The 25347-nt window shown below is 39.3% G+C and overlaps 1 protein-coding gene across 8 annotated transcripts in view; it reads right to left on the bottom strand.

Annotated features, from left to right (window-relative positions):
- SPMIP6 (sperm microtubule inner protein 6) overlaps positions 1-25326 on the bottom strand; it is a 28552-nt gene extending 3226 nt beyond the window's left edge. For 2 of the 8 annotated variants that reach the window (XR_013170353.1, XM_077147889.1), the window contains exons 1-3: positions 24989-25296; positions 2158-2302; positions 138-253 (exon numbers count right to left, since the gene is read on the bottom strand). Coding sequence is in view for 7 of the 8 variants with exons in the window: in XM_077147889.1 (XP_077004004.1) it covers positions 138-253; positions 2158-2302; positions 24989-25123 (396 nt within the window). In the remaining variant the exon portion in view is untranslated. Of the gene's footprint in view, positions 1-137; positions 254-2157; positions 2303-24988 lie in introns of all 8 variants that reach the window. The other 6 variants (XM_077147893.1, XM_077147894.1, XM_077147892.1 and 3 more) reach the window with 6 other exon arrangements.
- Between the last annotated feature and the right edge of the window lie 21 nt (positions 25327-25347).

The raw sequence follows: 25347 nt of genomic DNA, 5'->3' as shown, positions 1-25347 counted from the left end.
CACAAAAGGGGAAGAGCTCTGGAGAATTGTTGGTGGGCAAAGGATGAGGAACTAACAGTGAAATATCAGTCTCTGTGGCTGGGATGGGGAGGGGATGCATCCCAGATCTCCGTGTCTGTGCTGGGCATGGTAAATACCTTAGGCAGCCGGGGAAGGCAGGTGGTATACTTGTTCCAGCTGGCACTGTTGTAAGGTCCCATCCTCCATGTGGCATACTGGTCACCATACAGGTAATTTGGATTGCATTTGTCTGCTTGATCAGAGGGGTGGGGATGTCAGTCAGTGTTACTCCTTATTCCACCCCAGGATCTGGGAAACACCCCCAGATGTTTCTCCTCTAGTCTGCAGTACAATGCTGACTCTCGCTTATCTCTTTCAGTCCAGTCCCACGCCAAGCCAGGCCCCAAATTTGTCCCAGAAACTGAAATGTAATCCATTTCCCACCCAAGGCAAATTTCTGCGTGAGGTCTGGATTCTTTGAACTGATAGTTTTTCATCCTTACTCTCTGAATCAGCCGATCTGGAAACAGGGCTTCCTTCGAGTTCCTCCTTCTTTTCCATTAGGGTTTGCTATTCTGCTCCCTTAAATTCACTTGGATCTGTCCCTTCTTTTCCAGTCCCCTGTCGTCTCACCCCTGTATCCCTTTAGTGCCTTAACCAGGAGCCACTATTATGCTGTGGATAATAGAATGGATCCTACAGACAGACAGCCTGGGTTCGAATTTCAGCTTTGCGGTTACTGGCTGTGTGTGACCTTGACCAAGTTAATTTCTTCAACTTTAATGGGCCTAATAGCACTATCTACCTGGGTTGTTATGAGCTTTAAATGAGTTAATGTATACAAAACACTTACAATAGTGCCTGGCACATAGAAAGCTGTTATTATTAGCTCACTGGTCTCCCTGCCTTATTTTTGAAGTTCTGTAGTCAAACCTGTACATAGAAGATGTGGTACCAATGAAAATCTGACCAGGACACTCCCCCACCTAAAATTCTTCAAAGCCCTACCCACCCAGTCCCCTAACACCTAAGCCTGTCCTATAAAGCCTTCCATGATCCTTGTTGCTCCCACCCCCCACCCAGTCTGAAAGAACTGATGCTCTTAGAGCGGTCAATAATTAAAGCCATCGCTTTCAAAAGCACTAAGAGGAGGGAAGAGGGCCCAGGACATCACCCTCAGAAACCCTACATTTCTGGAGTGGATGAACAAGAGAGCTAGGAAAGTGAGTTATCAGAGAAGCTGAGGAAGGAAGGAGTTTCAAGGAGTAGAGAGTGGTCAGAAGAGTGAGGTGCATACAGCAGGTCTCATAAGGTAAAGATTGAAGAGTCCTATGGATTCAGTAATTAAAACCACACAAGAGCTGTTTTAGTTTTCTAGAGTAAGATATGTCTTACTTATTAATTAGTCTCCTAATTTCCACTGGTTTCATTTTATTCAAGAAACCCTTATCAGGCCAGGCACTGTTTTAGAGGGAGGGACACAGTTAGGAATAAGACAGGAGTTCCTGCTCTTATGGGATATACAGGGAGACAGACCATAAACACTAGCCTAATGAGAAAGAATTCTCATAAGGTGTAAGGGAGATGAGAAAGTATAGAGACCATTAGCCAGAATATATTTCTAATATATTCTGAATATTAATATATTATAATATTAATATATTCTGAATTCTAATATATTTCCCCTTCTGTGAAGGGGAGGAACAAGAGAGAATTTTTAGGAAGCGATTAGAAAAGTCATTCAGGTTGAAAGGAAAGAGGCAGAGGGATGTAGGAAAGATAGGGAATGGGGCAGTTGATGGAATAGGGCTGCTAAGAAAATGGGTGGGGATGACACCCATTATGTGTTTGGAGGAATTTGTTTGGGAGCAGTTAACACTCTCTCCATCTCTCTAAGGATAAGACCCAGGACTTTTCCAGTTTCATGGCACAGACAGGGAGTTCCCAAAAGGGAGGGCCTGGTTCTCCTCCTCTAGGGTAAGGTCAAATGGGAGTCAGGTTGGAAGGGGGGTGGTGGTTAGGAAGAAGCCCAGGTGATGGGTGGGGACAAGGTTTATATAGAATCAGTGTAGATCATAATCTAAGTTGGGTTCAGGTTGGGGGTCACTGTTGGGGGGTCACTTCTGGGGTCAAGATTGGGTGAGGGTAAGGCCCTACCTTCCTCTTGAGAAAGCCAGTACTTCTCAGGGAAGTAGGGATGACCTGGTATGGAACTCTTATAGCTGTAGTCCTGCACGGCACATTTGACCATCTTCTGCAGGGCATCAGGATCCACGTGGCGCTGTGAGGTCTGAGTCAGGCCCTGGGCAAGGGGAGAGGGCAAGAAGTGGGTAGGCGCATAGAGACCCCAGCCCTAATGTCCTGCTGAACACAGGTCCAGCTCCCCTGTAGAAAGTCAACCGAGGTGGGCTCCCACACTCTGCTCCCCATGCCAGAGGGAGTCCCATGCCAGCCATGTACCCCTCTATACAGTACTCTTGTTTCTTCCTTTCTCTTCATCCAGGGCTGGGCTTTGGAGCTGGGGGCTTTCCCTGAGGGTGACTTCATTTGTGTCCTGTCCTAGACTGGGAAGTCTTTGAGGGCAGAGCTGGCTCTTCCTGTCCTCTTTCCTCCAGACTCTGTACTGTCTGGGAGCAGGTCATGGATGTTCCCCAACAGAGCAGCAGGCCCCCTGGCACAATCTAGAGCCTCGAGAAAAGCTGGCTTGCCTTTGGGGCTGGCTGTCTTATGCAGGTCTGTTGGGCAGGGAAGTTATTCTGGAAAATCTGACATGTTGGGAGTTGCTGAAAGATGGAGGGGTACTTTAAAATTTAATTCCCTGACTCTGACCTGAAGTGACGCTACTATAGCTTTGATCCTGACACTAATAATACTTTGACACTGGCCCTCACTTTGCGCTGGCCCTTACCCTTTGCTGACCTTTTTCCTGGTGTTGGCCCAGGCCCTGGGCCACTCTGCTTCTTGTGGTTCACCTCATCTCATCCCATTACCCCATTTTAAGCCAGATCTGTGGAAGCCCAGACCAAGACCTCTCTTTGGAGCCTTCTGATCCTCAGCTGAGGGCAGAATGCCAAGTTAGTTGTGGGCCCACAAGTCTCCAGGTGGCTTCGGTGTGAACAGACAGCTGGGTCACAGGAGTGAGACATCCAGAAAAGTCAGACCCTGGAAAGAACTTCCTCAAAATGGGCAGTGAAGTGCTGGGACAATGACCACCCACACTTCCTCTTTGTGATCTAAAGAACAGAGGCTTCTCTTAGCCGGGGTTGAGACCTTGCAGTTTACAGTGCTCCTATCACCCTGAAAACTCTCCAGCTCCCATGGGCTTCTAGGATGACCAGTGCCCAGCTGAGGTTCTGGGTGGCTGGTCCTGCACAGACACATGGGTGGAGGAGGGACAGACTGTAGGGGATGTGGGTACAGGAGCTACACCCCAGGATTTGACACTTCCCTGAGTGCTACACACGCACACGCAGACACACAAGTCTAGTTATAACAAGTAAATTCAGAGACACAGACATACATCCATACATATTCAGACATACCCAATCACACGTGATCATAGATACATACGATATACAAGAACAGTCATTTTGAAAGGCTCACAGTCATCAATATTTCTGTTAGAGATTTTCCTCAAGTGTCTGTAGTCTTTGTTCACATTTATGAGTTGAAGACTTTAAAGAGCTCACTGAAGGCTTTGAACTATTGGTGGGTTTTGATGACCATGAGCATCACTGTAGAGTGATCTGGCTGGACCATATTTTTGTGAACGCAGATGTCAGTATCTGTAGGTCTTTCCTCTTGGGATAATCAGATTCTTCAGAAAAGACTCCTTCAATCTCTGGACTGAAGGTAATGGCCTAGTAGCCAGTATTCTAGGAACCCAGAGGAGAAGAGGGCTGCTGAGGGCTTTAGCGTTCAGCATATGGAAGGTCACCTGTTTTCAGTATGCTACCTTGCCCTCAACTGGGTCTGAGATCCCAGTCTTGAGATCCTCTCCAAAAATAAACCTGATTTTTGCTGGGATGAGGACAAGCAGTCACCCAATGGCATGGGATAGAAGAGGGGATTAGTGGGTTCAACTGTTTCTTAAACAGCTTTCAAACAATCCTTCTTTTAGCTTTGGCCCAGTGCCATCTTCATTGCCAGAGAAGCCTAGAAACCCACCAATTCCTGATCCTTTTGAAAATTTTGCAGTTTTAAGTTGCTTTCCCATTGCTGACCTTGAATTCAGCTTTCTCAGATCTACTAAGTCAGTGAGCTCTTATCTCTCATGCTTTTGAGCTTCCAACTTTTGTTGCCTTTGTCCTCTCTCTTTTCTCCCCATCCTTGTAGGTTTATGCTTTAAATACCCATTCACAGTAGTTTTAGAGGGATTTCAGGAGGGAGCCAAAATACGTGTGTTCTATTTCTTTGTCAGTTATATGCTACAAATATCTTTTCTCAGTCTGTGGCTTGTATTTTCGTTTTCTTTATGGTGTCTTTTTTTTTAACATTTTTTTAAAGTGTGAAATATAACATATATACAAGAAAGCAATAAATTGCCAAGTACATTTTACAAATAGTTATAGAGCAGATTTTAAAGTTTGGTATGGGTTACAGTTCCACGATTTTTCATTTTTTTCTTCTAGCTGCTCCAAGACATTGGAGACCAAAAGAAATATCAATATAATGATTCAGCAGTCATATTTGTTAAATCCTATCTTCTCTGTTTATGGTGTCTTCTGATGGACAGAGGTTCTTGATTTTAACACAGTTGAATTTATTAATATCTTTTATGGCTAGCACTTTTTAATGAATTATTTAAGAACTATATCCATATTCTAGATAATGGAGATATTGTCCTATATTTTCTTTGAAAAGCTGTTCAGTTTTACTTTACATAAGTCTTTAATTTGTCAGCCTTTTCAGTTTGATGTGAGGTAGGGATATCAGTCTTATTTTTATCCATATGACTAACCAGTTGCCCCATGGAGCAGTTAGTTTATCTTTCCTCACAGGTTTATAATGCCACCTCAAGCCTGATATATCTTTTTCCATAGCTTTACTTCCAACCACTCTTTTGTATATTGTTTCCATATAATGTGCATGTCTGCATTTCGTCTATTCTGTCACATCAAACAATTCATTTATCCCTACAGTGATGCTATGCTTTATTAATGTCTATAGCTTTGTAATAGGTACTAATATCTCATTACTACGCCCTACTTATCCAGTATTTTAGCTATTTCTTGGATCTTTATTTATCATCTGTGAATAAAGTTTTATTTCTTCTTTTTCTGTCTGTATATCTGTTCATGTTTCCTTTTCTTGGTGTCCTGGCTAGGGCCTCCAGTACAATGTAGAATAGAAGTAGTCACAGTGAACATCATTGCATTGGTCCCAATTTTTAAATCGAATACTTTTTTTTTATTGTATAGTACAACATATATATGAAGCAAAGAAATAAAAAAGCAATAGGCTTCAAAGCACTCTTCAAAAAAGTGGTTACAGGATAGATCCCAGAGTTTGTCATGGGCTACCACACAATCCTCTCATATTTTCCCTTCTAGCTGCTCCAGAATATAGGAGGCTAGAGGGCTTAAATACTTCTTTATTATCATAATTGACTTTTTTTTCTTCTTTTTTTGTGGACAATAACATATATACAAAAAAAGCTAGAAATTTCAAAGCACAGCACGACAATTAGTTGTAGAACATATTTCAGACTTTGACATGAGTTACAATTTCACAATTTTAGGTTTTTACTTCTAGGTGCTCTAAAATACTGGAGACTAAAAGATATCAATTTAATGATATAACATTCATATTCATTTGTTAAGTCCTATCTTCTATGTATAATTCCACCACCACCTTTGATGTTTCCATACCTCCCTTTGGGGTTGTTTGGACTATGGCAATTCTAAATTTTTGATATTGGAAGGGTCTGTCACTAATATGGGGTAGGGAGATTGAACTATCTGATGTTCTGAAGAAGCTGGGCTAGATTTCAGGACTTCTCTGGACCAGGGACCCATCTGGGTCTATGCTGGGTGTTTTCTTTGTAAGAAGTTGTTGGTTTCTGGAAAGCTACTCTAGTGCCTAGAACCATTGTAGAATCTTATATATTCCCTTAGGTGTTCTTTAGGATTGGATGGAATGGTCCTGGTTGGGGGTTGGCAGGTTATGACAGGTAGCAAGGTCTACCTGAAGCTTGCATAAGAGCAACTTGCAGAGTAGCCTCTTGGCTCTATTTGAACTCTCTCTACCATTAAATAGAATACTTTTAACAATTAATCATAACAATGTTGGTTGGTTGTATGCTTTGGGTATTTATCTTTATCAGGTTAAGAATATTTCCTTCTATTTTTATTTGCTGTTTGTTTTATCATGAGTGAGTGTTGAATTTTAGCAGCTACTATTTCTGCATCTTTTTTCAAGTATCTATTATTGGGATATACCATAAAATTCACCTGTTTTGAGAGTACAATTCAAGGTTTCTTAGTAAGTTTACAGAGTTGTGTAAGCATCGCCACAATCTAGTTTTAGAACATTTCTATCATTCCAAAGAGGTCTTTCATACCCGTTTTATTTCTGAATATTTTGAAATCAATTTGTGGTTTATTCCTTGAATCTTTTAATGTGATGAATGACATTTCCAGATTTTTTCTAATGTCGAACCATCCTTGCATTTCTGGAATAAATACAACATACCCATAATGAAATATATTAATGAATTATCTTTTTTATACACTGCTGGATACAGTTTGCCAGTATTTTATTTAGAATTTTGGCATCCATGTTTATAAGTGAATTGGCCTATAGTTTTCTTTTCTTACATTGTCTTGATTTATTTTGCATCAGAATTATACTGGCTTCATAGAATGAGTTGGGAAAGATCCTGTTTTTCTCTGTTCTTTGGAAGAGTTTGTTTAAGAGTGAAATAAATTGTTCCTTGAACATTTGGAGGAACATACACGTACAATGTCTATGCTGGGTGTTTTCTTTGCAAGAAGTTTAAAATTTACTGATTTAATTTCTTTAACTGTTAATAAGTCCATTCAGATTTTCTAATTTTTTAAAAACTATTTTTGCCAACTTATAGTTTTTTAGGATTTGTCCATTTTGTGTAGGTTTTCAATTTTGTTAACATATAGCTGTTGAAAACATCATCTTTTTATTTTCTGCTAGATACATAGTTATGACCCTTCATTTATTTGTGCTTCCTCTCTCTTAATTTTTCTAGAGATTTGTTTGTTTGTTGAGTCTTTTCAAAGAACTAAATTTTAACTTTGTTGATCCTGTAGAATCTTTGCTTTCTAATTTTTAAATTTCTGCTCAATATTTTTAATGTCTCTATTCTTCTACTTTCTTTGCACTTATTTTCCTTATCTCCATAATTTCCTACATTTAATGCTTGGCTCATTAATGTTTTGCTGTTTTTCTTTTCCAAGGCAGGCATTTAGACCTATAGGTTTTACTCTAAGTACAACTTTTGTTCTACCCTACAAGTTTTGATATACAGTCATTTCAATTCTGAGTAGTTTTCCATTTCTATTTTTATTTTTCCTTTGGCCCATTATTTAGAGTGATGTTTTTGATATATTTTGTTTCCAAACTAATGAAGATTTTTCTTACCTTTTGCTGTTGATCTGTAATTTAATTGCATTGAGGTTAGAGACAGTGGTTCATATGACAATCTGAATTCTGTTGAGGTTTGTTTTATGACCTGGTACTTGGTCAATTTTCATAGTATTCCTGTGTGCTTGAATCTGTAGTTGTTGGGTTCAGGGTTCTATCTCATGTTCAATAAATTAAAGTTGTTGACTGTGTGTTTTTGTTTTTTGGTACATGGGCCAGGAATCCAACCCTGGTCTCCTGCATGGCAGGCGAGCATTCTACTACTAAATGACCCATGCATCCCTGTTGATCGTATTTTTAAGTGTTTTAGATCTTTGCTTATTTTTTTTTTTTGTCTATGTGATCTACCAGTAATTGGATGTGTTAAAATCTAATATAGTGGATTTTGTCAGTTTCTCCTTCTATCAGTTTTATAAGGTCAATACAATTTTCGAATTATATCTTCCTGATAAATGGAAATTTTTATTTCATCTTTGTAGTAATCCCATCTAAAAATGCATGTGTGTGTAGGATATGTATGCATAGTTGTTTAATCATAAAGTCTCTTTTGTTTATTATTTATTAGCTGTCTCAGGTTTTTGTTATTATCTGTTATCAATCAGAGTAGGATCAGAGAAGCAGAACTACGAGGGACATAGCATAAGGGTTTTGTTATGGGGATTCGACTCTTCACAACTGAGAGCACTGGTTAAGAGCTCTATGCAAAGCTGTACCTTTGCATCTGTTATTGAACCTGAAGTCACTCTAGGTCAGCTAGCGGTCAGGAAGGGGAGCTGGGCATGAAGTGGGGAAGAGCAAGGACAAGATGGAACTCATGAGGACATCTCTCTCTTTGCCTCTAACCTTGATGATATGGGTGATCTTCAGGGGAAGCTAGTGCCCTTCACCATGGCGCTACACCCACAGCTGGCACAGGACTCAGAGAAATTGGAGGAGGAGACCCAGCAGGAGCTGAAGGAGCTATGGCCAGATGCTGCCCCATGCCAGTAAGGTGGACTCGTTGATCAGCAACAATGTGCACAGCCCACCAGCGTCTTTCTGGTCTCCTCTATCAACCTTCCAAATACAAAAATGACTACTCCTTCATTCGTGCCTTCCAAATCTCATGCGGATTTCTCTCCTGGCTAACCCAATCAAGAACCACTTAGGGAAAGGAATTTGGGAGGTGTAGTTCCAACGTGTTGACAGTACAAATCACAATATCTTATCCCTCTCTAGAACACACAAGGGTCTCAGAACATCTTGCTGTGATGTCTCCTTCCAACTTACATCCTATTGTTTTTTAATATTTTAGTTCTCTGCACTTAACAAATTAAAAATCATAATTATTTTATATAGACAATGTTTCTTACATTTACTACATGTTTACCAGTTTTTTGGCTCACCATTCTTTCTTGCATCTCAGACCTTCCTTCTGTGATTTTCCTTCTTCCCAAAGTATATCATTTAGAAATTCCTTTATTAAAGATCTGATGGCGGTAAACATTTTAGTTTTTGTTTGCCTGTAAATGTCTATTTTCTCTTTGTTCTTAACATTTTGAAAATATTTTCTCTCAAACCCTAGAATGAGCTGAGACTCAGCATCAAGGCATTGAGAAAACCTTCTTGACCAAAAGGGAGAAGAGTGAAATGTGACAAAGTGTCAATGGCTAAGAGATTCCAAACAGAGTCTAGAGGTTATACTGGAGGTTATTCTTACGCATTAAGTAGATATCACCTTGTTATTCAAGATGTAATGGAGAGGCTGAAGGGAACTGCCTGAAAATGTAGAGCTGTGTTCCAGTAGCCATGTTTCTTGATGATGATTGAATAATGATATAGCTTTCACAATGTGACTGTGTGATTGTGAAAACCTTGTTTCTGATGCTCCTTTTATCTACCTTGTCAACAGATGAGTAGAACATATGGAATAAAAATAAATAATAGCTATTCAGGGTCAAGATGGTGGTTTAACAATGTGCGCATTTTAGTTTGTCCTCCAGAACAACTACTAAATAACCAGAAACAGTACAAAACAGCTCCTGGGGCCACATCAGTGACTGGACACACAGCGTACCCCACTCTGGACCGGCTGGACCGGCTGCGAGCCCCCCCAGAACCGTGAGTTCCCAAAGCTGTGGCAGCCGGCGCCCCTCCCCCACAGGCTGCTACCCAGAGGGGAAAGAAAAAGAATTTTACCAGCAGCAGGGACCGAGCACAATCAAACGCCAATTGTGGAATTAATTAACAAATTCCGACTACTAAAAATAGGCCCCCAGCTTAGGTGAACCTGGTCAAAGCGACCAGGTTGCTCATTTTTGCCCCGGAGCCAAGGGGGCAGGGCTGATGGAAAAAGGGGGGAAAAAAAGAAGGAAAGGGAGGTTTTTATGACTGTGTTTCTACAAAGGTTTGACTGCCTTTGGATATAGCAGCAGGACTTCTCAGGCTGCAGCTGCCCCAGGTATAGGCAGAAGTGAGCTCTTTTGGTGGCTTGTCTGGAGCCTGTGCCTTCCCCAGGGGAGGGGTGAAGCCCAACTCAGGTGGAATCCCTCCCTCAAGGAATTCAGACCCCAGGGCTTGGTAATTTGAAGCCATTAAAACCAGCCTACAGCTTCTGCTCCGGTGGCGCTCCATCCGCCATCTTATCCTTCCCTTTCTCCTCCTGCTCTGGCGGCTCTCCAACCACCACCGTCCCCTCTTCCGCCTTCACCGGCTCCTCCACCACCGGCCTCGACAGCCTTGCCACCCTCACCTTTCCTCCTCCAAAACAGCTACTGGGGGAGTGGAGAAAATACAGAGCAGCTCCCAGAGCCACGACAGAGATCAAAGGGACGGCGTACCCCATCCTGGAACGGCTGACTGTCTGGGAGAACCAGCTCCGGTGAGATCACCGAGGGGCGCGGGCTTTCCCGGGCAGGACGGCAAGCGGCCGGAGTCCCTCCCTTCCTCCTTCCCAGGCCAGCTGGCAGAATTGGACAGGCGGTCCCCTTGGGCCGCGGCGGCTGGCGCCCCCACCACGCGAGGCCCCCCAGACCAACTGAGAGAGTTGGGTTGGAAATCCCCAGACTGCGGAGAATGGTGACTGGGGGGTGCCTTCCAAACACGTGACTTCCTGGTCCGGCTGGGAACAGTGCACTCTCCCGGGCTGCGACAGCTGGCGCCCTCCCACCACGCTTGGCACCCCGGGCCGACTAGGTAATTCGGTCGGGCGCTCTACCATGCTGCGGCGGCCGGCGACCCTCCCCACGTTCGGAACCCCAGGCCGGCTGGCACTCTTCCAAGACGCTTTGGCTGCCGAACCTCCCCTACGGCGAGAGTTTTCCAGAGTTAAAAGACCCACAGCAACTTCCACTGGTGTAACCCGTAGACAAACGTGTGCCACGAGCGCCACCTACTGGGCAGGATAAGAAAAACAGAACCCAGAGATTTCACAGAAAGTTCTTTCTACCTGTGGGGTCCAACACCCAGGGAAATCTGACTAAATGCCCAGACGCCAGCAGAAGACAACGGATCACGCTCAGAAAATTGAAAATATGGCCCAGTGAAAGGAACAAACCAATAGTTCAAATGAGATACAGGAGCTGAAACAACTAATGCTGAATATACGAACAGAAATGGAAAACCTCTTCAAAAACGAAATCGATAAATTGAGGGAGGACATGAAGAAGACATGGGCTGATCAAAAAGAAGAAATAGAAAAACTGAAAAAACAAATCACAGAGCTTATGGAAGTGAAGGATAAAGTAGAAAAGATGGAAAAAACAAGAGATACCTACAATGATAGATTTAAAGAGACAGAAGATAGAATTAGTGATTTGGAGGATGGAACATCTGAATTCCAAAAAGAAACAGAAACTATCCGGAAAAGAATGGAAAAATTTGAACAGGGTATCAGGGAACTCAAGGACAATGTGAACCGCACAAATATATGTGTTGTGGGTGTCCCAGAGGAGAAGAGAAGGGAAAAGGAGGAGAAAAACTAATGGAAGAAATTATCACTGAAAATTTCCCAACTCTTATGAAAGACCTAAAATTACAGATCCAAGAAGTGCAGCGCACCCCAAAGAGATTAGACCCAAATAGGCGTTCTCCAAGACACTTACTAGTTAGAATGTCAGAGGTCAAAGAGAAAGAGAGGATCTTGAAAGCAGCAAGAGAAAAACAATCCATCACATACAAGGGAAACCCAATAAGACTATGTGTAGATTTCTCAACAGAAACCATGCAGGCTAGAAGACAGTGGGATGATATATTTAAATTACTAAAAGAGAAAAACTGCCAACCAAGACTCCTATATCCAGCAAAATTGTCCTTCAAAAATGAGAGAGAAATTAAAACATTCTCAGACAAAAAGTCACTGAGAGAATTTGTGACCAAGAGACCAGCTCTGCAAGAAATACTAAAGGGAGCACTAGAGTCAGATACAAAAAGACAGAAGAGAGAGGCATGGAGAAGAGTGTAGAAAGAAGGAAAGTCAGATATGATATATATAATACAAAAGACAAAATGGTAGAGGAAAATATGATCCAAACAGTAATAACTCTAAATGTTAATGGACTGAATTCCCCAATCAAAAGACACAGACTGGCAGAATGGATTAAAAAACAGGATCCTTCTATATGCTGTCTACAGGAAACACATCTTAGACCCAAAGATAAATATAGGTTGAAAGTGAAAGGTTGGGAAAAGATATTTCATGCAAATAACAACCAGAAAAGAGCAGGAATGGCTATACTAATATCCAACAAATTAGACTTCAAATGTAAAACAGTTAAAAGAGACAAAGAAGGACACTATCTACTAATAAAAGGAACAATTAAACAAGAAGACATAACAATCATAAATATTTACGCACCGAACCAGAATGCCCCAAAATACGTGAGGAATACACTGCAAACACTGAAAAGGGAAATAGACACATATACCATAATAGTTGGAGACTTCAATTCACCACTCTCATAATGGACAGAACATCTAGACAGAGGATCAATAAAGAAATAGAGAATCTGAATATTACTATAAATGAGCTAGACTTAACAGACATTTATAGGACATTACATCCCACAACAGCAGGATACACCTTTTTTTCAAGTGCTCATGGATCATTCTCAAAGATAGACCATATGCTGGGTCACAAAGCAAGTCTCAACAAATTTAAAAAGATTGAAATCATACACAACACTTTCTCGGATCATAAAGGAATGAAGTTGGAAATCAATAATAGGCGAAGTGCCAGAAAATTCACAAATATGTGGAGGCTCAACAACACACTCTTAAACAACAAGTGGGTCAAAGAAGAAATTGCAAGTGAAATTAGTAAATACCTAGAGGCAAATGAAAATGAAAACACAACATATCAAAACTTATGGGACGCAGCAAAGGCAGTGCTAAGAGGGAAATTTATTGCCCTAAATGCCTTTATCAGAAAAGAAGAAAAGGCAAAAATGCAGGAATTAACTGTCCACTTGGAAGAACTGGAGAAAGAACAGCAAACTAACCCCAAAGCAAGCAAAAGGAAAGAAATAACAAAGATTAGAGCAGAAATAAATGAAATTGAAAACATGAAAACAATAGAGAAAATCAATAAGACCAGAAGTTGGTTCTATGAGAAAATCAATAAGATTGATGGGCCCTTAGCAAGATTGACAAAAAGAAGAAGAGAGAGGACGCAAATAAATAAGATCAGAAATGGAAGAGGAGACATAACCACTGACCTCACAGAAATAAAGGAGGTAATAACAGGATACTATGAACAACTTTACGCTAATAAATACAACAATTTAGATGAATTGGGCGGGTTCCTGGAAAGACATGAACAACCAACTTTGACTCAAGAAGAAATAGATGACCTCAACAAACCAATCACAAGTAAAGAGATTGAATTAGTCATTCAAAAGCTCCCTAAAAAGAAAAGTCCAGGACCAGACGGCTTCACATGTGAATTCTATCAAACATTCCAGAAAGAATTAGTACCAACTCTCCTCAAACTCTTCAAAATAATCGAAGTGGAGGGAAAACTACCTAATTCATTCTATGAAGCCAACATCACCCTCATACCAAAACCAGGCAAAGATATTACAAAAAAAGAAAACTACAGACCAATCTCTCTAATGAATATAGATGCAAAAATCCTCAATAAAATTCTAGCAAATCGTATCCAACAACACATTAAAAGAATTATACATCATGACCAAGTAGGATTCATCCCAGCTATGCAAGGATGGTTTAACATAAGAAAATCAATTAATGTAATACACCACATCAACAAATCAAAGCAGAAAAATCACATGATCATCTCAATTGATGCAGAGAAGGCATTTGACAAGACTCAACATCCTTTCCTGTTGAAAACACTTCAAAAGATAGGAATACAAGGGAACTTCCTTAAAATGATAGAGGGAATATATGAAAAACCCACAGCTAATATCATCCTCAATGGGGAAAAATTGAAAACTTTCCCCCTAAGATCAGGAACAAGACAAGGATGTCCACTATCACCACTATTATTCAACATTGTGTTGGAAGTTCTAGCCAAAGCAATTAGACAAGAAAAAGAAATTCAAGGCATCAAAATTGGAAAGGCAGAAGTAAAACTATCACTGTTTGCAGACGATATGATACTATACATCGAAAAACGGAAAAATCCACAACAAAACTACTAGAGCTAATAAATGAGTACAGCAAAGTAGCAGGTTACAAGATCAACACTCAAAAATCTGTAGCTTTTCTATACACTAGTAATGAACAAGCTGAGGGGGAAATCAAGAAACGAATCCCATTTACAATCGCAACTAAAAGAATAAAATACCTAGGAATAAATTTAACCAAAGAGACAAAAAAACCTATATAAAGAAAACTACAAAAAACTCCTAAAAGAAATCACAGAAGACCTAAATAGATGGAAGGGCATACCGTGTTCATGGATTGGAAGACTAAATATAATTAAGATGTCAATCCTACCTAAACTGATCTACAGATTCAATGCAATACCAATCAAAATCCCAACAACTCATTTTTCAGAATTAGAAAACCAATAAGCAAATTTATCTGGAAGGGCAGGTTGCCCCGAATTGCTAAAAACATCTTGAGGAAAAAAAACGAAGCTGGAGGTCTCGCGATGCCGGACTTTAAGGCATATTATGAAGCCACAGTGGTCAAAACAGCATGGTAGTGGCATAAAGATAGATATATCGACCAATGGAATCGAATAGAGTGCTCAGATATAGACCCTCTCATCTATGGACATTTGATCTTTGATAAGGCAGTCAAGCCAACTCACCTGGGACTGAACAGTCTCTTCAATAAATGGTGCCTAGAGAACTGGATATCCATATGTAAAAGAATGAAAGAAGATCCGTATCTCACACCTTATACAAAAGTTAACTCAAAATGGATCAAAGATCTAAACATTAGGTCTAAGACCATAAAACAGTTAGAGGAAAATGTAGGGAGATATCTTATGAATCTTACAACTGGAGGCGGTTTTATGGACCTTAAACCTAAAGCAAGAGCACTGAAGAAAGAAAGAAAGAAATGGGAGCTCCTCAAAATTAAACACTTTTGTGCATCAAAGAACTTCATCAAGAAAGTAGAAAGACAGCCTACACAATGGGAGATAATATTTGGAAATGATATATCAGATAAAGGCCTAGTATCCAGAATTTATAAAGAGATTGTTCAACTCAACAACAAAAAGACAGCCAACCCAATTACAAAATGGGAAAAAGACTTGAACAGACACCTACCAGAAGAGGAAATACGGATGGCCAAGAGGCACATGAAGAGATGCTCAATGTCCCTGGCCATTAGAGAAATGCAAATCAAAACCACAATGAGATATCATCTCACACCCACCAGAATGGCCATTATCAACAAAACAGAAAATGACAAGTGCTGGAGAGGATGCGGAGAAAGAGGCACACTTCTCTACTGTTGGTGGGAATGTCAAATGGTGCAACCACTGTGGAAGGCAGTTTGGCGGTTCCTCAAAAAGCTGAATATAGAATTGCCATATGACCCAGCAATACCATTGCTAGGTATCTACTCAAAGGACTTAAGGGCAAAGACACAAACGGACATTTGCACACCTATGTTTATAGCAGCATTATTTACAATTGCAAAGAGATGGAAACAGCCAAAATGTCCATCAACAGAAGAATGGCTAAACAAACTGTGTTATATACATACGATGGAATATTATGCAGCTTTAAGACAGGATAAACTTATGAAGCATGTAATAACATGGATGGACCTAGAGAACATTATGCTGAGTGAGTCTAGCCAAAAACTAAAAGACAAATACTGTACGGTCCCAATGATGTGAATCGACACTCGAGAATAAACTTGGAATATGTCATTGGTAACAGAGTTCAGCAGGAGTTAGAAACAGGGTAAGATAATGGGTAATTGGAGTTGATGGGATACAGACTGTACAATAGGACTAGATACAAAAACTCAAAAATGGACAGCACAATAATACCTAATTGTAAAGTAATCATGTTAAAACACTGAATGAAGCTGCATCCGAGCTATAGGTTTTTGTTTTGTTTTGTTTTGTTTTGTTCTTACTATTATTACTTTTATTTTTTTTCTCTATATTAACATTCTATATCTTTTTCGGTTATATTGCTAGTTCTTCTAAACCGATGCAAATGTACTAAGAAACGATGATCATGCATCTATGTGATGATGTTAAGAATTACTGATTGCAAATGGACAGCACAATACTACCTAATTGTAATGTAATTATGTTAAAACACTGATGAAGCTGCATCTGAGCTATAGTTTTTTTTTATTTTTTTCTTATATATTTCTGTATTTTTTATTTTTATTTTTATTTTTTCTCTATATTATCATTTTATTTCTTTTTCTGTTGTCTTGCTATTTCTTTTTCTAAATCGATGCATATGTACTAAGAAATGATGATCATACATCTATGTGATGATATTAAGAATTACTGATTGCATATGTAGAATGGAATGATTTCTAAATGTTGTGTTAGTTTATTTTTTTTAATTAATAAAAAGAAAAAAAGGGAATTTAAAAAAAAAAACTTATGAAGCATGTAATAACATGGATGGACCTAGAGAATATTATGCTGAGTGAGTCCAGCCAAAAACTAAAGGACGAATACTGTATGGTCCCACTGATGTGAACGGACATTCGAGAATAAACTTGAAATATGTCATTGGTAACACAGTCCAGCAGGAGTTAGAAACAGGGTAAGACAATGGGTAATTGAAGCTGAAGGGATACAGACTGTGCAACAGGACTAGATACAAAAACTCAAAAATGGACAGCACAGTAATACCTAATTGTAAAGTAATCATGTTAAAACACTGAATGAAGCTGCATCCGAGCTATAGGTTTTTGTTTTGTTTTGTTTTGTTTTGTTCTTACTATTATTACTTTTATTTTTTTTCTCTATATTAACATTCTATATCTTTTTCGGTTATATTGCTAGTTCTTCTAAACCGATGCAAATGTACTAAGAAACGATGATCATGCATCTATGTGATGATGTTAAGAATTACTGATTGCAAATGGACAGCACAATACTACCTAATTGTAATGTAATTATGTTAAAACACTGATGAAGCTGCATCTGAGCTATAGTTTTTTTTTATTTTTTTCTTATATATTTTTGTATTTTTTATTTTTATTTTTATTTTTTCTCTATATTATCATTTTATTTCTTTTTCTGTTGTCTTGCTATTTCTTTTTCTAAATCGATGCATATGTACTAAGAAATGATGATCATACATCTATGTGATGATATTAAGAATTACTGATTGCATATGTAGAATGGAATGATTTCTAAATGTTGTGTTAGTTTATTTTTTTTAATTAATAAAAAGAAAAAAAGGGAATTTAAAAAAAAAAACTTATGAAGCATGTAATAACATGGATGGACCTAGAGAATATTATGCTGAGTGAGTCCAGCCAAAAACTAAAGGACGAATACTGTATGGTCCCACTGATGTGAACGGACATTCGAGAATAAACTTGAAATATGTCATTGGTAACACAGTCCAGCAGGAGTTAGAAACAGGGTAAGACAATGGGTAATTGAAGCTGAAGGGATACAGACTGTGCAACAGGACTAGATACAAAAACTCAAAAATGGACAGCACAGTAATACCTAATTGTAAAGTAATCATGTTAAAACACTGAATGAAGCTGCATCTGAACTATAGGGTTTTTTGTTTGTTTTTTTTGTTTGTTTGTTTGTTTGTTTTGTTTTGTTTTGTTTTACTATTATTACTACTTTTATTTCTTTTCTCTATATTAACATTTTATATCTTTTTCTGTTGTGTTGCTAGTTCCTCTAAACCGATGCAAATGTACTAAGAAACAATGATCATGCATCTATGTGATGATGTTAAGAATTACTGAGTGCATATGTAGAATGGTATGATTTCTAAATGTTGTGTTAATTTCTTTTTTTTTTCTTTTCTTTCCGTTAATAAAAAAAAAAAACCAAAAAAACCAGCCTACAACCTCTCCTCTGTCTTCACCATGCCCCCAGCAGGGAGAGTCCGCCAAAGTTAAAGGTACTGCATCACCTTATACTGATGGGACCCACAGGCAGACAAGTGCCACATACTGGGTAGGGTAAGAAAAACAGAGCCCGGAGACTTCACAGGAAAGTCTTTCAACCTGCTGGGTCTCACCCTCAGGGAAAACCAATGCAGGTGACTCTTTCCTCCTGATAGGAGGCCAGTTTGGTCTGGGAAAATCTGGCTGGGGTCTATAATATCTAAGTAGACATTCCTAAGGCGGGGGGGAGGCACCATACAAGCAGGGCAAGAAACAAGAAAACAAGAACTGAAAAATTCTCCTCTGTTAGACAAAACTTAAGGTCCAGATAAAGCTGGATGGAATGTCAAAGAACAGATAGACAACAAATTCATCCAGCAAGAAAACCCTAGGTAAAAGAAGTGAAAGCCATCTCCAGAATAAACTAATTAAGGTAATTAAATGCCTAGATGCCAGCAAAAAATAACAGATCACACTACGAAAATTGAAGACATCGCCCAGTCAAAGGAACAAACCAATAATTCAAATGACATACAGGAGCTGAAACAATTAATTCAGAATATACGAGCAGACATGGAAAACCTCATCAAAAACCAAATCAATGAATTGAGGGAGGATATAAAGAAGGCAAGGAATGAACAAAAAGAAGAAACTGAAAGTCTGAAAAAACAAATCACAGAACTTATGGGTATGAAAGGCAAGGTAGAAGAGATGAAAAAAACAATGGAAACCCATAATGATAGATTTCAAGAGATAGAACATAGGATTAGTGAACTGGAGGATGGAACATCTGAAATCCGGCAAGAAAATATAGGGAAAAGAATGGAAAAATATGAGCAGGGACTCAGGGAATTGAAAGACAATATGAAGTAAACGAATATACATGTTGTGGGTATCCCAGAAGGAGAAGAGAAGGGAAAAGGAGGGGAAAAACTAATGGAGGAAATTATCACCAAAAAATTCCCAACTCTTATGAAAGACTTAAAATTACTCTTATGAAAGATCCAAGAAGTGCAGCGTACCCCAAAGAGAATAGATCCAAATAGACATACTCCAAGACATTTACTAATCAGAATGTCAGAGGTCAAAGAGAAAGAGAGAATCTTGAAAGCAGCAAGAGAAAAGCAATCCATCACATACTAGGGAAGCCCAATAAGACTAGGCGCAGATCTCTCAGCAGAAACCATGGAGGCAAGAAGACAGTGGGATGATATATTTAAATTATTAAAAGAGAAAAACTGCCAACCAAGAATTCTATATCCAGAAAAATTGTCCTTCAAAATTGAGGGAGAAATTAAAACATTTTCAGACAAAAAGTCACTGAGAGAATTTGTGACCAAGAGACCAGCTCTACAAGAAATACTAAAGAGAGCACTAGAGACAGATACGAAGACAGAAGAGAGGGGTGTAGAGAAGAGTGTAGAAAGGAAGACTATGAGTAAAGGTAAAAAGAAAGAAAATTAGATATGACATATAAAATCCAGAAGGCAAAATAGTAGAAGAAAGTACTACCCATGAAGTAATAACACTGAATGTTAATGGATTAAATTCTCCAATCAAAAGACATAGTTTGGCAGAATGGATTAAAAAACAGGACCCATCTATATGCTGTTTCTACTCAAAGGACATGAGGGCAAGGACACAAATGGACATTTATACACCAATGTTTATAGCGACATTATTTACAATTGCCAAGGGATGGAAGCAGCCAAAATGTCCATCAACAGATGGTTGGCTAAACAAATTGTGGCATTTACATAAGATGGAATATTACGCAGCCGTAAGACAGAATAAAGTTATGAAGTATGTAACAACATGAATAGACCTTAAGGACATTACGCTGAATGTGATTAGCCAGAAACAAAAGGACAAATACTCTATGGTCTCACTGATATGAACTAACATTAGTGAATAAACTTGGAATATTTCCTTGGTAACAGAGACCATCAGGAGATAGAAATAGGGTAAGATATTGGGTAATTGGAGCTGAAGGGATATAGATTGTGCAACAGGACTGAATATAAAAACTCAGAAATGGACAGCACAATATTACCTAACTGTAATACAATTATGTTAAAACACTGAATGAAGCTGCATATGAGAATGATAGAGGGAGGAGGGCTGGGGCATAAATGAAATCACAAAGAAAGACAGACGATAAAGATTGAGATGGTATAATCTAGGAATGCCTGGAGTGTATAATGATAGTGACTAAATGTGCAAATTTAAAAAATGTTTTTGCATGAGGAAGAACAAAAGAATGTCATTACTGCAGTGTGCTGAAAATAGATGGTAATTAATATTTTAAAATTTCAACTTATGTGTGAGACTAAAGCAAAAAACGTTTATTTGGTACAAATCTATACTTTGACTAGTGCATATCCTAATATAATTTATGTAGATAGTTGGTTGAACACCTTAAGTACATGGAACTTTGGGTAGGACATGAGATTTTGTTGGTTTGTCCAGGTGATTCCCTGATGAATCCCAGAGTAATTTGATCAGTGAGTGGAAAAGTATTTGCAAAGTCCCCTTCAGGGAATGGTGAGAAAGGGGGAAAACTCAACTTCTCCAAGTTGAATTCTTGATATCCTCACAAGCAGTGTGGCTGAGCCCCCAGTCTTGGGGTTTGTTCATATGAAACTTAACCCTACAGGGGATAGGACAAGCCTACTTAAAATTAGGCCTAAGAGTCACCCCCAAGAGAACCTCTTTTGTTGCTCAGATGTGACCTCTCTCTCCAGCCAACAAAGCAAGCAAACTCACCACCCTCCCCCTGTCTACGTGGGACATGACTCCCAGGGGTGTGGATCTTCCTGGCAACATGGGACAGAAATCCCAGAATGAGCTGAGACCCAGCATCAAGGAATTGAGAAAACCTTCTGGACCAAAAGAGGGAAGAGTGAAATGAGACAAAGTATCAATGGCTGAGAGACTCCAAACAGAGTCAAGAGTTTATCCTGGAGGTTATTCTTACACATTAAGTAGATATCCCCTCCTTAGTCAAGATGTAATGGAGAGGCTGGAGGGAACTGCCTGAAAATGTAGAGTTGTGTTCCAGTAGCCATGTTTCTTGATGACGATTGTGTAATGATACAGCTTTCACAATGTGACTGTGTGATTGTGAAAACCTTGTTTCTGATGCTCCCTTTATCTACCTTGTCAACAGATGAGTAGAACATATGGAATAAAAATAAATAATAGGGGGACCAAATGTTAAAATAAATTTAGTTTGAAATGCTAGTGATCAATGAAAGGGAGAAGTAAGGGTTATGGTATGTATAAATTTGCTTTCTGTTTTCATTTATTTCTTTTTCTAAATAGATGCAAATGTTCCAAGAAATGATTATGATGATAAATATGCAACTATGTGATGATATTGTGAATTACTGATTATATATGTAGAATGGAATAATCAAAATAGGAATGTTTGCATTTGCTTTGTGTTTTTTGTATTTAAAAAAAATTAAATTAAATTAAAAAAATATTTTCTCTCTGCCTGCTTTTAAGATAATTTCTTAAGCTGGTGCTCTGCAATTTTACTGTGAAGTATCTAAATATGGAATGTCTTTTGTTCTGTATCTCTGGATTCATTTCTTTCATCAGATTTGGAACGTTCTGAGGCTTTTTGTCTTCAAATAATTTCTTGTCTCCTTTTTATTCTTTCCTTTTGGGACTCCAATTAGATGTATTTTAGATATTCTTATTCTGTCTTTCATATAGCTTAATGTTTCTTTCATATTTTCCATCTATTTGTTTATCTGTGCTGCATTCCGGGAAATTTTTTTCAATCTGTCTTTCATTTTACTGACACTCTTCAGCTGAGTCAATTCTGCCATTTATCTGTTCACTGAAGTTTTGGTTTTAAGAAATATATTTTTCATTTCTAAAATTTCTATCCAGTTTTTCATATTTGCCGTTTTTTATCATCTCTTGTTGCTTGCTTATTTTGATGATTTCACATTTTATTTTACTTTTTAGTGTCATCATTATTTTGTATTCTTTATCAATTCCAATACCTAATATCCTTGAGGGTTTAAATCTGTCCTTTGTAGTTTCTGCTGACTTTTCTCTTATGGTGGTTTGTTTCCCTTCTATCTCTTATTATGAACTCGTAACTGGCTGACTTTAATCCAAAGGATACCTAGAAACCTAGACCCAGGATTGCTTTCTACAGATAAGATAGGCATTGTCTCGCTGTGCATGGGGGGTGGGAGGGGGCAGATGTGGGTGGTGAGGAGTGGTAGGGAACCAAGGAATCACAATGGACCTGGAACTATGTTAGCTCCTTTCTGGTTCAGTTTGAAATTTAAACTCTAGCTGATATTGGCCTTGATCCTCAGGACAATCTTGTCGTATAAGAATACTCACCTCCATGAGAATCCAAAAGAAAACAAAACCAGATTTTTATGCAGAATATAGTCGTTTTGAAGCAGGAGAGCACTTCAGAGTTCTAGACCAGACTGACAGAAGCAGTTGCCCTTCCTTCTTAATTCTACTACTATCTGGCTTTCAGTCCTCTTCACTCACTGAAGCTATTCTGGCCAGTTTACTGAGGGTTACTGAGTCCAAGAGATCCCTTTTAGTATGCAGTATTGAACACCACTGACTTTGTCTAAGAATGCTGTCTTTATTGATTTCTCTTTGGTTTTCCTCCTCTCTCTTTGGCCATATTTCTCTGCCTCCTTTTAGAGGTCTGTTTCCATTATCTACCCCTTACATTTTTGTTCGTTTTGTTTTTGTTTTTTCTTCTTTTACCTACCCCTTACATTTTAAATTCTGATACTCCCCAGTCATTTTCTCACTCTTCCTTGGCAATCCCATCCACTGCTATGGCATCAGCCACCACCTATATGTTGATGTCCAAAACGTATCTGTACCTCAGATCTCTTTCCTTTGCTTCAGACAAGTGTATTCAACTACCCACCAGACACCTGTTCCTAGATGTTCACAGAATATTTCTGTCCCAAAATGAAATAAAAATTTCACTCTAATCTGCTATAACAAATCTCAATTGGCAACACTACCATTCCTCCAGTTGCCAGGGCCAAAACCCAGGACTCAACTCTCCCTTCTTTGTATCCAGATAGTGGCCAAAATCTATTGATCTACTACTTAAAATTCTCTCCTGTTGGGTTTGGAAAAGCAGGCATTCTCATATTTTGCTGGTTGGGGTATAAATTTTTACAATCTATTACAGCAATTTTAGATGTATATCAAAAGTTCAAAAAAAAAATGTGGCTTACCTAAGGGAACAGTCAAAGATGTGTACAAAGATATATGTGCAAGAATGATTATACTAGCAAAATTTTATAAATAATCTACATGAGATTACTTAAATACATTATGGTACATTCAAAAGGTGGGATACCATGCAGCCATTAAAATCACATTATAGAGTATTTTTAACACAGGAAACTCTATCTGATATATATGGCTATGTAAAAAGTACAGGATTCAAAATATGAATGTAATCTGACATGGTTTTTGCAAAAAATATTTACTTCCTAAAAGGTCATGTAGTAATATATTAATAGTTGTTATTTTGGTTAGTGTGATTATGGGTCGTCTTCCTTTGTGCTTCTCTGAATTATCCTTACTTTCTGCATTGTACACATATTCATTTTGTAGTTAGAAAAAATGTATTAAGTTTCTCTCCTATTAAACAAATTTCCTTTTTCATTGCCACAGTCTCTCCTCGTCTCCCACTGAAATCCTCCTCCCTCACCCTTTATCACCTCTGTAGGCTCCCTGCCCTCATCCACATCTCTTCAATCCCCTGCCACTGTTGGTCAGAGTGGCCTAACCCACAATCCAGCCAATAACATTCACAGGATAAAAAAAACCCTAGAGCATCGTGTCCGTGCTCCTCAGCACAGCCCGAGAGGCCCTTCGTGGTCTGCAGACTCTACTCTCATAACAGAGCTCCAGCAGTTCTCAATTCTTGGTGGGACTTTGTGCCCAGGCTGCCTTATCTCAGAACTTTCTTTTGCTTCCTCTCCCTGGATCACTAGGTAAACCTGCTCATCATGTCCCAGGAATCTCCCTTTCTGGGTCTTGAACTAGCACGACTCAGCTGGTGCATGTTCTGCACTGAGCAGTCCTACCTTGTTTACTTGTTGGCTCAGAGCTCTTTGAAGTCAAGGTCTAGCCCTTTATTTTTGTATCATGGGTGCCTGCATTGTACCTGGCATGTGTAGGTACCCAGCAAAATTTTGTTGGATGATACACACAAATTAATTCTCTTAGGCAGAGTCAATGTTACTCATAGATCCCTTCTCCCTTTTGTGAAAGTTGCACAGTTCAACTTGGTCATAGATCTTCAAGCACAGACAACACACATGCATAAAATCAGGCTTAGCAGACATTTTCTGGCATATCCCAGAGACACATATCATGGTAGATGGACTTCTGCCTCAGGGCCTTTGCACTTTCTGATCACACTGCCTGGAACGCCATTTTAGCTCTTCACGTGGCTAGTTCTCATCTTTTCAGTCTTAGCTCAATGTCAGCTTGAGAGGATTCTGATTTCCCTTACAGGTAGCTTTCCTTGGTTATTTCTGTTTCCATTGCCCTGTTTATTTTCTTAACAGCATTCTGGGGAATTTATAAAAATCTTGCATATCTGTCTTTCCCCACCTCTCACCCTGACATCACTCCATGAGGGCAGGATCTTGTGCTATTTTATTGTCGTAAATTCCACGCTTAGGCAAATGAATGGAACACACACACGCTTACAAAACTAAAAATAACAAACATCTATTGAAAACCCACACACCACCAATCATCCAGACACTCATGGCCATACACTCTGGCCTTCCCCACCCCTGCCCTTCCAACCTCCACTTACCGGCGTCACAAACTTGTTGGCCTCCCAGGCCCACAGAGGCGGGTCCTTATAGACCTCCTTGATAGAGGTAGGAGCCCTGTAGGAGTCATTGTAGGTGCTGATGGGGGTCTTGGTCTTACGAGAGAAGAGGAACATGGTGGTGCCTAGGGGATGCCGTGGTGGGCTTTACCTACCAAGAGCTCCTGCTGGACATCAGTCACTACTCCCTCCCCTAGGCAGCCCACACCTCCAGCCTGAGGGGTGCCCCTGGCTGCTGTGACCCCCTCCTATGGGAGATCCCTCACCTTCCCTTCCCTACAGTCTCCCTGCTCCCACCTCACCTGGCCTCCCGCCAGGATGGGCACTGCCCATTATGATAT

The sequence above is a fragment of the Tamandua tetradactyla genome, chromosome 2, assembly GCF_023851605.1.
Source record: "Tamandua tetradactyla isolate mTamTet1 chromosome 2, mTamTet1.pri, whole genome shotgun sequence".
NCBI classification, from domain to species: Eukaryota; Metazoa; Chordata; class Mammalia; order Pilosa; family Myrmecophagidae; genus Tamandua; species Tamandua tetradactyla.
The sequence above is the reverse complement of the archived record's forward strand: the minus strand, read 5'-3'. Positions and strand labels throughout refer to the sequence as shown.